At 41.5% G+C, this 16,288-nt stretch overlaps 1 protein-coding gene across 1 annotated transcript in view; it reads right to left on the minus strand.

Moving 5' to 3' along the window:
- The window catches only part of hs6st3b (heparan sulfate 6-O-sulfotransferase 3b), an 88,006-nt gene extending 72,008 nt beyond the window's left edge, over nt 1–15,998 (minus strand). The window contains exon 1 of the mRNA XM_063006350.1: nt 15,484–15,998. Within this exon, the coding sequence (XP_062862420.1) occupies nt 15,484–15,995 (512 nt within the window). The 5' untranslated portion in view covers nt 15,996–15,998. The remainder of the gene's footprint in view (nt 1–15,483) is intronic.
- Between the last annotated feature and the right edge of the window lie 290 nt (nt 15,999–16,288).

The raw sequence follows: 16,288 nt of genomic DNA on the forward strand, positions 1-16,288 counted from the left end.
CCGTTCCGGTTCCTGGACTTGATTTTGAACCGGTTTCACGTGTTTCCACCGGAAAAAAGAGGTTCCAGACAGCGAACTTGCGTTCTAATCTGGCACCACAGAATACTTGTTTTTTCAGCGCGAACCATGACGTCATCTGTGGGCGTGTTACAGTGTAGAGGTTTGGAGTGGACGTTTTCACATGAGACATTATAACTTTATATAGCATTTAAACCACTTTCATTTTCTAAAGTCACCTAATTACATTTTGAGCCAGTTTGCCGCTGATATTCGCTGATATTTTCAAAGCGATGAACTGTGTGATATGACTGAACTGGACAGAACAAACAACGCTAACGTGAAAAATAAAGCGTAATGTGGCTTGTTGTACTAAAACAATGACCGATGAATTTGAGCAGCATAGAGCTCTTATAACCTGTAATAACGGAGTGAAGTTGAGTGTTTCTGTGTGGTACTTTTAGTATTTTTACTTTTTGCGGATTCAGAACATCGAGCTGCAGAACCACCACACGTGTTTTATTAGCCGAGCGCTGAGCAAATCGGCTATTTGCACCGAGGGTCTCGGTGAGAGCGAAGCGCAAAACACTTCTCACGTCAATGAACTAAAGAAAACAACAACTGCAACAAACACGTCTACGTCTTCTTATCACCAACAGCTGAGCAATGCTTTTTACATAAAAACGAACATCTGTAACAACAGCACAAATCCCCACAGGTAATCTACACGCTCCACCATCATGTTACAACTCTTTACTTTCGCTGTATAACGCCCACCGTTGATGACACAGGCTTGGTTCCTAAAAACTGGTAACGTGGGTCGGTTCTCTACAAAAGACCAAGATTCGAAGAAACCTGAACAGAACCGGTTCAAGAACCATGGTTCTTTTGGTGGAAAAGCGCTATCAGATGTTCAGACAGACAAGGGAAGCTCGTTGCACCACTTGGGTGCTAGTACAGAAAAGAGCTTTGATGCTTGTCTTCCTTGAGTTCTGGGTGAAGGATCAAGTTGAATGAGACTAGTGGCTTGGAGGTTGCGTGTTACAGAGTGAGGTTTTATTAGATCTCAAAGGTAACTTGGGGCTGGTCCATTTTTGGCTTTGTAGGCGAGCATCAGTGTTTTAAACTGAATGCGTGCAGCTACAGGAATAAACATGTGTAGGTAACACAGACATCATTCTTCACTTTTAGTATATGTGTTGTTTCTCATTATTCTAGGACTTATTTTTAAGACCCATTAGTTTTACCAAACCAAAAAAGCTTAACAAAAAACAAACACTGTCATGCATGAAGGGAACAAATACCAAAAAAAGCATAACACTAGTGATAGCTCGGACATACCTGTTGAGAATGAGGGTGGTTGGCCAAGCAACACCACATATTGAGTTTTGAATTATACTAACACAAGGGTAGCTATGGTTCAAAGCAAGGTAAAAATATACTGCAATGGAATGTGATCACTGTACACAAAGAACTGTGTTCCTGTAAGATGACTTATAGATGATACATGAAGGTTCTGATTGATCAGGGTGGTACCTGGTCTAAACGTTTTATTAGATGCCTGTATGCTACATGTATGTATTAGTGAAACATGCATCAGATCATATTTTTTGGCCATAATCGTACAGGGCTTTAACAGGACTAAGACTAAGCATATCATGCATTTTCACACTCTCATATTATCATGATTCTATCCTGAGCCCTGCGGATAAGACAACTCTCAGGGGTTGAGAAAGAGACTTACCATTGCTCTGCTTTCCTCGCACTCTCTCCCTCAGAATGCCTGCTGATATGCACTGACAAGACTGACCTTTCAGGCTCCTGCTTCCTGACTGCTCTGAAAAGGCCAAACCATGCAAGACAGACCACACTGACCACTCTTTAGTGCCAGCTCCCAGCATACCCATCTCTGAGCACTCATTAAATAAATGCCTTGAGCCCAGCATGTAACATATCTTCAGGGAACATAATCCAACACCTTGCCTTTCCGGAATCATGTCTCCAAATACACTGTCCTAAACAGGTAGTAATCCCCCTGAATGATTAGATATTATCATTGTTACAGATTATACACTCATCAGCCATAACATTATGACCACCTCCTTGTTTCTACACACACTGTCTATTTTATCAGCTCCACTTACCATAGAGAAGCACTTTGAAGTTCTACAATTACTGACTGTAGTCCATTTATCTCTACATACCTTTTTAACCTGCTTTCACCCTGTTCTTTAATGGTCAGGACCACCACAGAGCAGATATTATTTGGGTGGTGGATCATTCTCAGCACTTAGTGACAATGACATGTGGTGGTGTGTTAGTGTGTGTTGTGCTGGTATGAGTGGATCAGACACAGCAGTGCTGCTGGAGTTTTTACATACCGTGTCCACTCACTGTCCAATTTATTAGACACTCCTACCTAGTTGGTCCACCTTGTAGATGTAAAATCAGAGACGTTAGCTCATCTATTGCTGCTGCTTGAGTTGGTCATCTTCTAGACCTTCATCAGTGGTCACAGGACGCTGCCCACGGGGCGCTGTTGGCTGGATATATTTGGTTGGTGGACTATTCTTAGTCCAGCAGTGACAGTGAGGTGTTTAAAAACTCCATCAGCGCTGCTGTGTCTTATCCACTCATACCAGCACAACACACACTAACACACCACCACCATGTCAGTGTCACTGCAGTGCTGAAATCATCCACCACCTAAATAATACCTGCTCTGTGGTGGTCCTGTAGTGGTCCTGACCATTGAAGAACAGCATGAAAGGGGGCTAGCAGAGAAAAAGCATGCAGAGAAACAGATGGACTACAGTCAGTAATTGTAGAACTACAAGGAACAAGGAAGGTGGTTTTAATGTTATGGCTGATCGGTGTATGTTTGTCATTCAGGTTGATCCATAAATGATGCATTATGTCTCCTTAAATAAAAACAATTAAATATGAAAAGTATTCATAACCTTCTGAATTTGGAAGTCGCCTCTTATCTCATGTAAGACATTACACTGTAACAGAGACTGACCACAGAACAAATTAAAATACTCAAGTGAAGCATACAAATCAGGTCAGGGATCTCAGTCTAGCGCAGATTTGGATACAATACCACCCCAAAGGCACTATAAATCCCTCTGAGCTTAATTCAGTCAATCAGATAGGAGTGGAGATCTGTCAGGTTGCTTAACTGAACTTGGTCAACAAACTAAAAAGGCACTCATTGAAATGGTGACATCGCTGCCACTTTGGCTGTCAGTGACCGCAACTGAACTCAGTCTCTGCCAACCTGGGTCAACCATATCCACACAAAAATGGCCTTGAAAGATGTTTCACAGCGGTCTATTACACTAGCTCACCATTGCTTAGGTCTTGGTGCACTATTGACTGGCTGGGAATCTACACAGACATTACTGACTATGTCTGAAGGGGGAGGATAGGAAACCTGGACCCACTGTGACTCTGACCACGATGACCTCTGAGCTTAGTTTAGTCCATCATATAGGAGTGGACATTTGAAACTCCAGCCAAACCACTTAAGTCAGGTTGCTCAACTGTACTTGGTCAACAAACTAAAAAGGCAGTTGTTATAATGACTACTGTGACACCAGCTGCCACTTTGGCTGTCAGTGACCGCAACTGAACTCAGTCTCTGCCAACCTGGGTCAACCATATCCACACAAAAATGGCCTTGAAAGATGTTTCACAGCGGTCTATTACACTAGCTCACCACTGCTTAGGTCTTGGTGCACTATTGACTGGCTGGGAATCTACACAGACATTACTGACTATGTCTGAGGGGGGAGGATAGGAAACCTGGACCCACTGTGACTCTGACCAGGATGATCTCTGAGCTTAGTTTAGTCCATCATACATAAGTAGAGATCTAAAACTCCAGCCAAACCACTTAAGTCAGGTTGCTCAACAGTACTTGGTCAACAAAATAAAAAGGCACTCATTAAAATGACTGTTGTGACACCTGCTGCCACTTGGGCTGGGCATCTACATAGACATTACTGACTATGTCTGAGGGGGGATGATAGGAAGGCCGAAGCCCTGTGATGAAAACCTGGACCCACTGTGACTCTGACCAGGATGAACCAGTGATTGAAAATAAAAAAGGGCGCTCAGGTGGCGCAGCAGTAAACATGAACAATGATTGGCTGTTGTTCATACAGGGTGGGAGTTAGACGGGGATTTTTCATAACTGATGCAATTACTACCTCTGCTGGCTGATTGATGGTTCCTGCACAGAGACGAGGAATAATGTGTTGATCAGGGTGTGCCTTCCAGTACACAAAGCTGATATGCATATGAACTCGCCTCGTGCAGGTGAAAAGATGCAGTTGGTACTGCACACATGTCGGAGGGGGCGTGTGTCAGTCTCGCTCTCCTCAATCAGGGTGGAGATCAACATCAGGAGAGAGGAAGCGTAATGCAATTGGGTCATTGGATGTGCTAAAGTTGGGAGAAAAAGTGAAATAATGTCGGGAGAAAATGCATAAACAAAATAATGTGTGACCCAACACATTATTAAAAAGTCTGGTGGTCTGACAAGGCTAAAAAGAAACATTTTTGGTTGTAACACCACATCCCAACTGGAAAAAATTGTGTTGGTAGCAGCATAATAATGTGCTTTATAGCAGCGAAGACTGCAGGTCAGAATGAAAAGGAAAATGTGATGCAAAAGGCACATTAGAATAAAAGCTTTGCAGCTCAAGAACATTGTGTGAAAAGTGTGTGATAGAACTGGATATGAGTAAGGGACTTCTTATAATCATATAATGTATTTTCACATATTTAGTAATCATTAAGTGTAGGATGTAAAACACATATTCAGTAAGATGGTTTTAAGAGCGCTGCAACCAAGGTGCTGGTATGAGTGGATCAGACACAGCAGCGCTGCTGGAGTTTTTACATACCGTGTCCAATCACTGTGCACTCTATTAGACACTCCTACCTAGTTGGTCCACCTTGTAGATGTAAAGTCAGAGACAATCGCTCATCTATTGCTGCTGTTTGAATGAATCATCTTCTAGACCTTCATCAGTGGTCACAGGACGCTGCCCACGGGGCGCTGTTGGCTGGATGTTTTCGGGTTGGTGGACGATTCTCAGTCCAGCAGTCAGAGTGAGGTGTTTAAAAAACTCCAGCAGCGCTGCTGTGTCTGATCCACTCATACCAGCACAACACACATCAACACACCACCACCATGTCAGTGTCACTGCAGTGCTGAGAATAATCCACCACCTAAATAATACCTGCTCTGTGGTGGTCCTGTGGGGGCCCTGACCATTGAAGAACAGCATGAAAGGGGACTAACAAAGAAGGTAGAAAAAAAGATGAACTACAGTCAGTAATTGTAGAACTACATAGTGCTTCTATATGGTAATTGGAGCTGATAAAGTGAACAGTGAGTATAGAAACAAGGAGGTGGTTTTAATGTTATGGCTGATCGGTGTATGTTCTTATTTTTGAATAACACGTGTATGTTTCAGGGCATCCTCCTAATGATTCTCTTGTGTCCGACTCCGATGAGGAGGGCTTGGCAATAGGGTATAAAGGACCTATGTAAAATTACTTAGTTGTTCTTACTGTACTATGCTTCTATGCTGTATGTAAGAATCCACAATTGTGCTTTCATTAAACTTCAATCCAGCTAAAAAGAAACTCTTAAAATAAATTTTTAGTCGATCAGATAATCTCTAGGTTGTGACCTTCATTTGTGTAAATAAAAAGTAGAGGCTAAATCCTTTTAAGGCATTGTATATTTGAGGGGAAGTAGACAACATAGGATATAAAACATTTAGAAAGGCCCAGTTGCAGAGGAGAGATGAAAATTTCATAAAGTCACCACTTAGAATGGCGGTTGAAAAAGTGCAAGGCATACTTATTGTCAAAAGCAATTTATTTGTGGTTGACAGGCTTGTTAGGAGGTAAAAATACACAGACAGTAAATGAGGACACTTAGGAGTCTGGAACGAGAAGGATGAATTAATGTTGCAGTTGGCAAAGAAGACCGCCGCACTTTCCCAGAGGAAGAAGCTACTTGGCACTGCAGATATGAATCATACGTCTGAAGTCTTGCAGTTTGGGCTGAGGTCGGATTTCATGTTCAAAAAAAGGTATTTCTCAGCCTGGGACACACCATTTTTTAGTGGCAGCCACTTTGTTATCAGCAGTTTGTTATAATAACCAAATTTCCGTCATAACAGGTTGCATTTAGGACAATTACTGACTCCTATTTGCAGCATGCCAGCTTAGCTTTCAGCAGAGCAGCTAATTAAACAAGCATTTTCTTGGCAGCAAAATAAATGGACTCTGAACAACAGAAGAAAATTAAGAGTTCCTTGGGAAAAGAGCTAAATTGATTCAGAGGCATTTAAGTCTAAAAGCCATAGTTTATAAACTGGCATTTTGACAGAATGCTGTAACCGTTCCAATTGCTTCACATACATTACATTATTGAAAATGCAATCTTTTTCTTTTAGCGTATACCCTAAAAAAATCATAGAACCATTACTGTAGTGCGATGGCTCTCTAAGTAATATAAACACCAATGTTTATAAAGCAAACAAAAGCTTAGAACACAACAGCATTAAAGGAGAAAGCAAATACAGTAATTTGAAAAACGTTACATTTTAAAAATGCTTCATTCACTGAAGCAAAACAAAATTTAACAAATGATGCATTATTAAAAATGCAGCATTAACTAAAACAAAACAATATTTAAAAATCGATGCATGTTGAGGCGCTCAGGTGGCGCAGCGGTAAAACACGCTAGCACACCAGAGCTGACACTTCAAACTCATCGGTTCGAAAATCATCTCTGGCATCCATCAGGCTGGCCACCTACATTAAACAATGATTGGCTGTTGTTCAAGGCGCCTGCACAGGCACAAGGGATTATATGTTGATCACGGTGTTGTTCTCCGTACACAAAGCTGATATGAACTCGCCTCGTGCAGGTGAAAAGATGCAGTTGGCTACTGCACACGTGTCGGAGGGGGCGTGCGTTAGTCACGGCTCTCCTCAGTCAGGGTAGATTTTAACCATGCTTCATTAAAAAAATGCTGCATTAACTGAAATGCTTCCATCCACTAGGGGTGCTTAATAATTTTAGATGTTGACACTGCAACAAAAGCATAAGCAAAGCAAGAAGTAGATGAAGACTAAGCACTAGTAGAAGAACGGAAAATCTGATGTTGGTGTAACAAAGCTAAGCTTTCTGATGTAGGCAGTTTGGCTGTACAACAGCTTTTTTGCTTTGCTCGTTATTTTTGTTGCAATGTCAACAAGTACAACTATTAAGAGCCCTAGTAGCTAGAAGCATTTCTGGAGTGAGTGACCCTTTTTAAAATGCAACGTTTTTAAACTGTAATTAGTTTCCGTTAATGCAGCATTTTTTAAATGTTTCTTGTGTCATGTAAAGTAGCATTGTTTGGTTTTAAGCCTTTGTTTGCTTTGTAAATGGCTCACTGTACTACATGGTGAGCCAACAATATGTTAACACTTGAATGGTGGAAACCATTTATTCACAAAACATACTTCATATGTGTAAGATGATTTACAGGACAGTCTCAACCTGTTCAGCATCATGTTCAACACACAAAAACCAGCGAGCAACAGTATTTACCATTTTAAGTCCGGACACACATTTCGCGGGGAATAGATCCATTAGTGTTAACATAATTTTGACTGTCATTTTGTTGTAGTGCTGAGCATTTTAGAAACTGCAGACATGTAACTAAGAATATTTTGCTTCCAATCAAAATCACTTTTTAAGCTGTAAATAGATTTTAAAGGTGGGTGCCAGGCAATGCTATCAACACATTTGGCTGTGCCTGAGAGAAGAAGGTTAGAAATTGTTTTACTGACACTGTGTAACTACTTTGCTGTCTGGTCAAGGCACCTGCACTAGTAAATAAACAATCTGTGGAGTGCTTAGCGTGCTTCTGTATTTAAGGGTCACCAAAGTGGATCATACTGGTCCACATATCTGATTAGGCACAGTTTTACACTGGATGCCGGGCGGCACTGTTTTCCTCACAGCAAGAAGGTCCTGGGTTCGATCCCCAGGTGGGGCGGTCCAGGTCCTTTCTGTGTGAAGTTTGCATATTCTCCCTGTGCCTGCATGGGTTTCCTCTGGAAGTTCTGGTTTCCTCCCACAGTCCAAAGACATGCAAGTGAGGTGAATTAAAGATTCACCTCACATTTTTTTTGTGTTTTTGTGTAGCGAGTAACTACCGTTTCTGTCATGAATGTGACCAAAGTGTGTAAAACACTCACTCACTCACTTTCTTAACTGCTTATTCAGTAAGGGTCGGGGGTTGTGCTGGAGCCTATTCCAGCTTTTCAATGGGCGCAAGGCACACAGTAACACCCTGGACGGGGCGCCAGTCCATCGCAGGGCAGACACAAATACACTCACACACCCATTTACCTATAGGGCAATTCAGTGTCTCCAATAATAACTAATAAACTCCAGATCTCAGCGGTAGAAGGCCAGGGTATATAACTCCAGTGTCACCAAAGCACCCATTAATTGAAATAAAAATGTATTTTAATCAACATAAATGGTGACGTTACAAGTACTTGAATAGTTTAAATGTGTCTATTTTGCTTTCTCTACATACACCGATCAGCCATAACATTAAAACCACTTCCTTGTTTCTACACTCACTGTCCATTTTATCAGCTCCACTGACAATATAGAAGCACTTTGTAGTTCTACAATTACTGACTGTAGTCCATCTGTTTCTCTGCATGCTTTGTTAGCCCCCTGTCCTGCTGTTCGTCAATGGTCAGGACTCTCCCAGAACCACCAACCAAAAATATATCCGGCCAACAGCGCCCCATGGGCAGCGTCCTGTGACCACTGATGAAGGTCTAGAAGATGACCAACTCAAACAGCAGCAATAGATGAGCGATTGTGTCTGACTTTACATCTACAAGGTGGACCAACTAGGTAGGAGTGTCTAATAGAGTGGACAGTGAGTGGACACGGTATTCAAAAACTCCAGCAGCGCTGCTGTGTGTGATCCACTCATACCAGCACAACACACACTAACACACCACCACCATGTCAGAGTCACTGCAGTGCTGAGAATGATCCACCACCTAAATAATACCTGCTCTGTGGTGGTCCTGTGGGGGGTCCTGACCATTAAAGAACAGGGTGAAAGCAGGCTAAAAAGGTATGCAGAGAAACAGATGGACTACAATCAGTAATTGTAGAACTATAAAGTACTTCTATATGGTAAGTAGAGCTGATAAAATGGACAGTGAGTGTAGAAACAAAGAGGTGGTTTTAATGTTATGGCTGATCAGTGTATATACAGTCCATAAAGCTCCACTTAAACCTTCTGCATTCAGAATGATCTCCACAAGCACAGACTGAAAAACCTTTTATAGAATTGTTCAAATGTCTCCCAGGCTAACAGTAATCTGATTATGATGCATAATGTCTGTAGTCCCCCAGTGCTGTTTCACACAATGTGTTTGTTTTCAAATAATACACTTTTTTAACAACTACTGCTAAAGAAAACAAGGCAGAAGACTTGAAGGCAAATGAATCTTCTGTCTGCTCTTGTTAACAGGATCTCATTGCAAGAATACTGAGGGTAAAATCTCAAGGAAAGAACTGGTGACTTGACATTTAAAAGTAACATTAAATCTCCCATAACCAGGTGATATTTTATATAGCGAGGCTGCAGTCTGGAAACATGATTTTCTTTTGCTTCGAGTGGGCATTTTAATTAGGCTTTTTCAGATGGATCGTTTGCAGTCTGGTTTACTTTCAAGCTTGTTAGCAAGAAGTTACCTGTACATGACTTTTATGATTATGTATAATTATAGAGTGAGTATGCATATCAAACATGCATAATGCAATCACGAGTGCAAAGCCTGATGATTTAAATGGTGGAGGTTCTGGTTTAGTGCCTGAATTCTATAGGGGACGTATTTCTGCATCCTAATACTCTGAAACTACTGATGTAAAATAGTCACAGTAAATAAAAACTGTTTGCTATTGAGGTGCTCTGTTCTGGTCTGTTCTGTTTGCCCGCCACCACTTGGATCTGGGGTCAAATCCCAGCAGACCCACCGCAATCCTGACCAAAATAAAGCGGTTAATAAGTATGAAATAATAACGTACCCTGTTTGCGCTGGTTGTAGGTGTACAGTTTGAGACTAGAGCTATTTTTTATGCACAATGTGTGTTCATCCTCCTCCAGTCTTTTATCAGTGGATACGTTCTGATCACACCAAGCTGCTGGCTATATGTATAGAGAAGCATGCAGAGAAAATATATATATATATTGTAGTTCTACAATTACTGACTGTAGTCCATCTGTTTCTCGGCATGCTTTGTTAGCCCCCTTTCATGCTGTTCTTCAATGTTCAGGACTCACCCAGGACCACCACAGAGTAGGTATTATTTGGGTGGTGGGTCATTCTCAGCACTGCAGTGACCTGCCATCAATCAGCCAGCAGAGGTCGTAATTGCACCAGTTATGAGGAGTTATGTGGCCGCCCAGCCCAGCCAGATGGCAGAGCTGAGATTAGATATGATGTATTCGAAATCCCAGCTCTGGTGTGCTAGCGTGTTTTACCGCTGCGCCACCTGAGCAGCTGGCTATACATTTTTTTGGGCTGGAGTGCTATTCTCCTCCTAAAAATCCCAACAACACTGCTGCACCTGCTACACTCATATCCGTACATATCAACACATATTTACATTTGTGGCACTTTCATCCAAAGTGTCTAACAACTATAACAATGCAAGCATTTAGGGGTTAGGGACCTTGCTCAGGGGCCGATCTTTGCCATCTAGGTGGTGGTGGGGCTTGAACCACTGTCCAAGTAATAGTCCAGTAGCTTAACTGCTGGGCTACTATGAGGTATAGCTCATAAAAAGGTCAGTGAATGTATACAGGGTAGGTGCGCTTAATAAAACAGCCAATGTGTGGGTTTTGTTTAATTAAAATGTGTTGTAATGTTTATTAGGCTGAAAATCACCGCTAATTTAAAGGAAAGAAAACTATAATATCTCTTAGTTCTGGAACAGCAGGAACAGTTTTTGGACTGAAACAGGACAGATGTGGGGGTTTTTATTTTTACAAAGTGTGCACATTCTGTATGCATTAGACCCTCATTATACACAGTAAACAACTCAAATATCCTTTTAGCAGCTCGAGCGTGCAGACTGGCACTGTCAAAATTATAAATGGGAATACTAAAGTGCGCGCCGCAGCTCAGCTTGGCTTTATGACGCCTCATTTAAAGTTCATTACCACATATCCTCTCCATCATCTGAACACAGAATCCAAGCATGTTACTGTGTGAAATTTACTACAAAATAAACTGCAAATAATAATGAAAGTTTTCATTTAATATTCAGTCACTGCAGCACACTCTGTGCAGGGTTTTACATACTTCCAGCTTACATCTACAGTTCATTATCTGATCAGTTACACTTACCATATCAGTATTAAAAATCAGTGACGTTAGCTCATCTGTTGCTGTGCACAATTTCAGCCTAATCTATTCGTGCAAAACGACTATTGTATGATTAGCACAGACTAGAAATGTGTTTTGGGATAGTGGACCATTCTCAGCAGAGCATAAGTGACAATTGTTTTATCTCTGGATAGATGGATGGATGGATGGATGAATGAATGGATTCAGATGAATCAATATTCTATATCTTTTTTAAAAATAAATAGACACTGTTCTCCGGACCAAAGATGAAAAAAAGGACTATCCAAACTTTAATAAAGAACGAGTCCAAAAGCCAGGGTCTGTCATGGTATGGGGCTGTGTCAGTGCTCTTGGCAAATACAATTTACACTTCTGTGATGGCAGCATTAATGCAGAAAAGTACATTAAGATCTTAGAGCAACATATGCTGCCTTCAAGGCAATCTTTTCCAAGGACGTCAATGCATTTTTCAACGAGAAAATGCAAAACCACATGCTGCACACGTTACAAAGGCATGGCTGTGAAAGAAGAGGGTACGGGTATTGGACTGGCCTGCCTGCAATCCTGACCTGTCCCCAATAAAGAATGTGTGGAGAATTGTAAGAAACACTGACAACAAAGTTTTCTGTTTGCATTTTTATACTGTCCCAAAGTTTTATGATTTGGGGTTGTAAATGATAATATAGTACCAGTGCATATATACCAATGCCAATACCAGGAACCAATTACATCATTAGATTAGGCAGAGGGGTAGTGCAGGTGGTGAAATGTGTGTGGCACAGCAATATGAGCATTGAAGACCCAATTCAACTTTTGTCTCTGATCACTGTTTGCAAGCAGTTTTGCATGTTTTCCCTGGTCTGTCTGGGGTTCTCCTCACCTCCTGAAAAAATACAACATACCGAAATATGGATTGGCTACTAATTGCCCCTAGCAGAGAGCTGAAGTGTTGTCTGTGTTGCATTGTTGTAGTTTGGCTTGTAATTCAGAGTGTATTCCAGCCTTCATAGAATAACCTGGTTGGTAAAAACTAATTAATATTCCTTCATTACTTCTTTATTAGTGTAATTTTTAAATGAAAACCTGGCATTTAATTTTCCCTTCATCATTTAAAACTACTTCTTGATCAGGGTTGCTGTGGTTCAGGAGCCTACCCTGGAAAAAAGAACTGGCCACAAGATGTGAGGGAAAGCATCCTGCACATGGCGCTGATCCTGGGTGAATCTGGAGTATCCAGTACAGTATTCACTTATACTCAATCTCTGCTTATGTAATTGGCAGTATACACTCACTCCATTCATACTGACACAAACAAATCAACAAACTGGCTCTGGAAGACCATACTGTAACATCATCTGTTCGACCTGCTGCCCTCTGGAAAACGCTTTAGGTCCATCACATCCCAGACAAACAGACTAAAAAACAGTTTTACCACAGGGCCATACGGGAACTGAACACTTCCAAACCACACAGTGACAACTGACTCTAATAAAACACTACACAATTGAACTAAACAATCACAACAAAACACTGGACACCTTTAAAAACACAGCACAATGTTCCACTACACTCTGTCCATATTTATATTTATTACGACTGCACTATTGTTTCTAAAGTGTGCAATATATTCAGTGCATTTCATGTTTTGTCTGCTTAACTTCATTTCACTTATTAATAAACCTCCATTCCTGCATTTCAGGCCTGCAACACATTCCAAAAAAAGTTGAGACAGGGCAATTTAGGGCTAGTAATGAGGTGAAAAAACTAAATAATTATGTGATTCCAAACAGGTGATGCCAACAGGTGATTGTAATCATGGTTTGGTACAAAAGCAGCGTCCAGGAAAGGCTGAGTCTTTGATGAGTAAAGATGATCAGAGGATCTCAACAAAGTTTTAAAAATGTTTAAAAACAATGTACCTCGAAGAAAGATTGGAAGGGATTTGCATATTTCTCTCTCTGAAGCCTCATGTTAACCATGTCCAGAAGCGGTGTCGACTTCTCTGGGCTCTGAAGCATCTAAGATGGACCATCACACAGTGGAAACGTGTATTGTGGTCAGATGAATCAGCATTCCAGGTCTTTTTTAGAAAAAATGTATGCTGTGTGCTCCAGACCAAAGACAAAAAGGACCATCCAGACTGTTATCAGCAACAAGTCCAAAAGCCAGGGTCTGTCATGGTATGGGGCTGTGTCAGTGTCCTTGGCAAAGGTCATTTACACTTCTGTGATGGCAGCATTAATGCAGAGTTTAATGAAAAGTACATTGAGATCTTAGAGCAACATTAGCTGCCGTCAAGACCTCATCTTTTCCAGCGACATTCATGCATTTTTCAACAAGACAATGCTAAACCACATGCTGCACACATTACAAAGGCATGGCTGCGGAAGTAGAGGGTATGGGTACTGGACTGGCCTGCCTGCAGTCCTGACCTGTCCCCAGTAGAGAATGTGTGGAGAATTTTGAAACGAAAAATGCGACCCCGTATTGTTGCACGTTAAGACGTGTTTGCAGGAAGAATGAGACAAAATAAAACCTGAAACACTAAATCACTTGGTATCCTCGGTGCCAAAAGGGATGGCAACCTAAAAAGTGGTAAATACCAGTACCGAGTTTCTGAACCAGATACTAATTGGCCACCTTATCTGCACCCTGGTGGCCGAACTATGTGTGGGTGGGTGGGTCTTCATACGCTGTGTAAGGACCCTGACCGGCGGAAGAGACACCTGTGCAGAATGCAGGGGCGAGAAGAGGAGGGCTGTGCACATGTTGGAAGAGGCGTGTACAGCGACGCCAGATTGAGCGGCAAACCACCCAAATTAGGGATATGCTTTTATATATTATGGCAAGCCAAACAGGAAATATATAGCAAATATATAGCAAACCCTGGAATGAAAACCAATATATATATATATAATATATATATAATGAAACTGATATATATATATATATATATATATATATATATATATATATATATATATATATATATATAATGAATACAGATATATGTGGAATGAAAGCTGGTATATATATAATGAAACTCGATATATATGGAATGAATACATACATGTACATATATATATCAGTTTTCATTTTATATATATCAAGTTCCATTTTATATATATCAGTTTTCATTCCATATATATCTAGTTTCATTTTATATATATCAGTTTCATTTTATATATATCAGTTTTCATTTTATATATATCAAGTTTCATTTTATATATATCGAGTTTCATTTTATATATATATAAATAAATCACTAAATGGGGAGAAAATGCATTAAAAAAAAGTGGTAAATGCTTTACTGTCCCAACTTTTTTTGGATTGTGTTGCAGGCCTGAAATGCAGGAATGGATGTTTATTAATAAATGAAATGAAGTTGACCAAACAAAACATGAAATATCTCAGGTTCATCCTGTCTGCAATGAAATAAAAGTCAAAGTATTATTATTAGTATTATTAGTATTATTATTTGCATTTTCCATGCTGTCCCAACTTTTTCTGATTTGTGGTTGTACTTCTTGTTTGTTTGTTTGTTTATTAGGATTTTAACGTCATGTTTTACTCTTTGGTTACACTCATGACAGGAACGTTAGTTACTCATTACACGAGATTCATCAGTTCACAAGTTTTAACATCAAACACAGTCATGGACAATTTAGTATCTCCAATTCACCTCACTTGCACGTCTTTGGACTGTGGGAGGAAACCGGAGCACCCGGAGGAAACCCACGCAGACACGGGGAGAACATGCAAACTCCACACAGAAAGGACCCGGACCGCTCCACCTGGGGATCGAACCAAGGACCTTCTTGCTGTGAGGCGACAGTGCGACCCACCGTGCCGCCCTGTACCTCTTGTACTATGTTTACTTATTGTATGTGTAAACGCCGTTGGATTGCTGCTCAATTTCGTTGTACACTGTGCAATGACAGTAAAGGCATCTTATCATATCTTATGTGGTTACTGGTACTGCACATTGGCACACTGGCACACAGACAGGCTTACTTTTTGCGTTTGGGAGCGCGCTTCCTCTCCATGACGGCTGGTACACAGTTGGTGAGCTCGGTCCAGTCCGCGTGCAGTCCGCAGCTCCAGCCGGTAGAGAAGCGCGAGAAAAGCCATGACTCATCTCTGCCGGGACGCCTGCACGCGCACTTTTTCTGCCCAGCCTGGCAATCACACGGCCGCTCCAAGCGCATGTTGCGCACCAGGTGCCGACCGAACGTGGTGCCGCCGGTCTTCTGAATGTGCAGGAACACCAGCACATCATCCCCTTTCATGTCGAAGTTCACCCGGCGAGCCTGGTCGCGTTCGCTGAAGTTAAACTTGGACGCTTTCGGCGCTTCGTATTGCGCGTGCGGTGGAGCGCTAACAAACGCATGTCGCGCTCGCGGTTCTGCCCCGCTCCCAAAGTGGCACGACTGGCTTCCCGCAGGGCAGATGTACTGATAACCTATCATTACAAAGAGTACAGCCAGGACCGGGATCAGCACCACTTTATTCGGTTTCTCGTTCATGCTCAGGAGTGAGGAGTGTCTCTGAGACCGGTGTGAAGAATCATTACCCCTCTCATCAGCACCAGCAGCATCTCGTCCTCGAACACAGCCAGGTTTGATCTGGAGCAAAACCTTCATGATACATCTTGGCGTGGTCAGACTGTAGCAATCACATCATGCGTCCGTCTTTTAGTCTCCATCTGAAGCTCTGAAGCTCAACAAAGTTTGCAAAGACACAAAAGGGTTACAGATGCGCACGGAATGCGTAATTCCTCCAGCTGCTTGCACAAACCTTAATGCGTTTAATGTAGTGT

Source organism: Trichomycterus rosablanca, chromosome 12 (assembly GCF_030014385.1).
Source record: "Trichomycterus rosablanca isolate fTriRos1 chromosome 12, fTriRos1.hap1, whole genome shotgun sequence".
Lineage (NCBI taxonomy): Eukaryota > Metazoa > Chordata > Actinopteri > Siluriformes > Trichomycteridae > Trichomycterus > Trichomycterus rosablanca.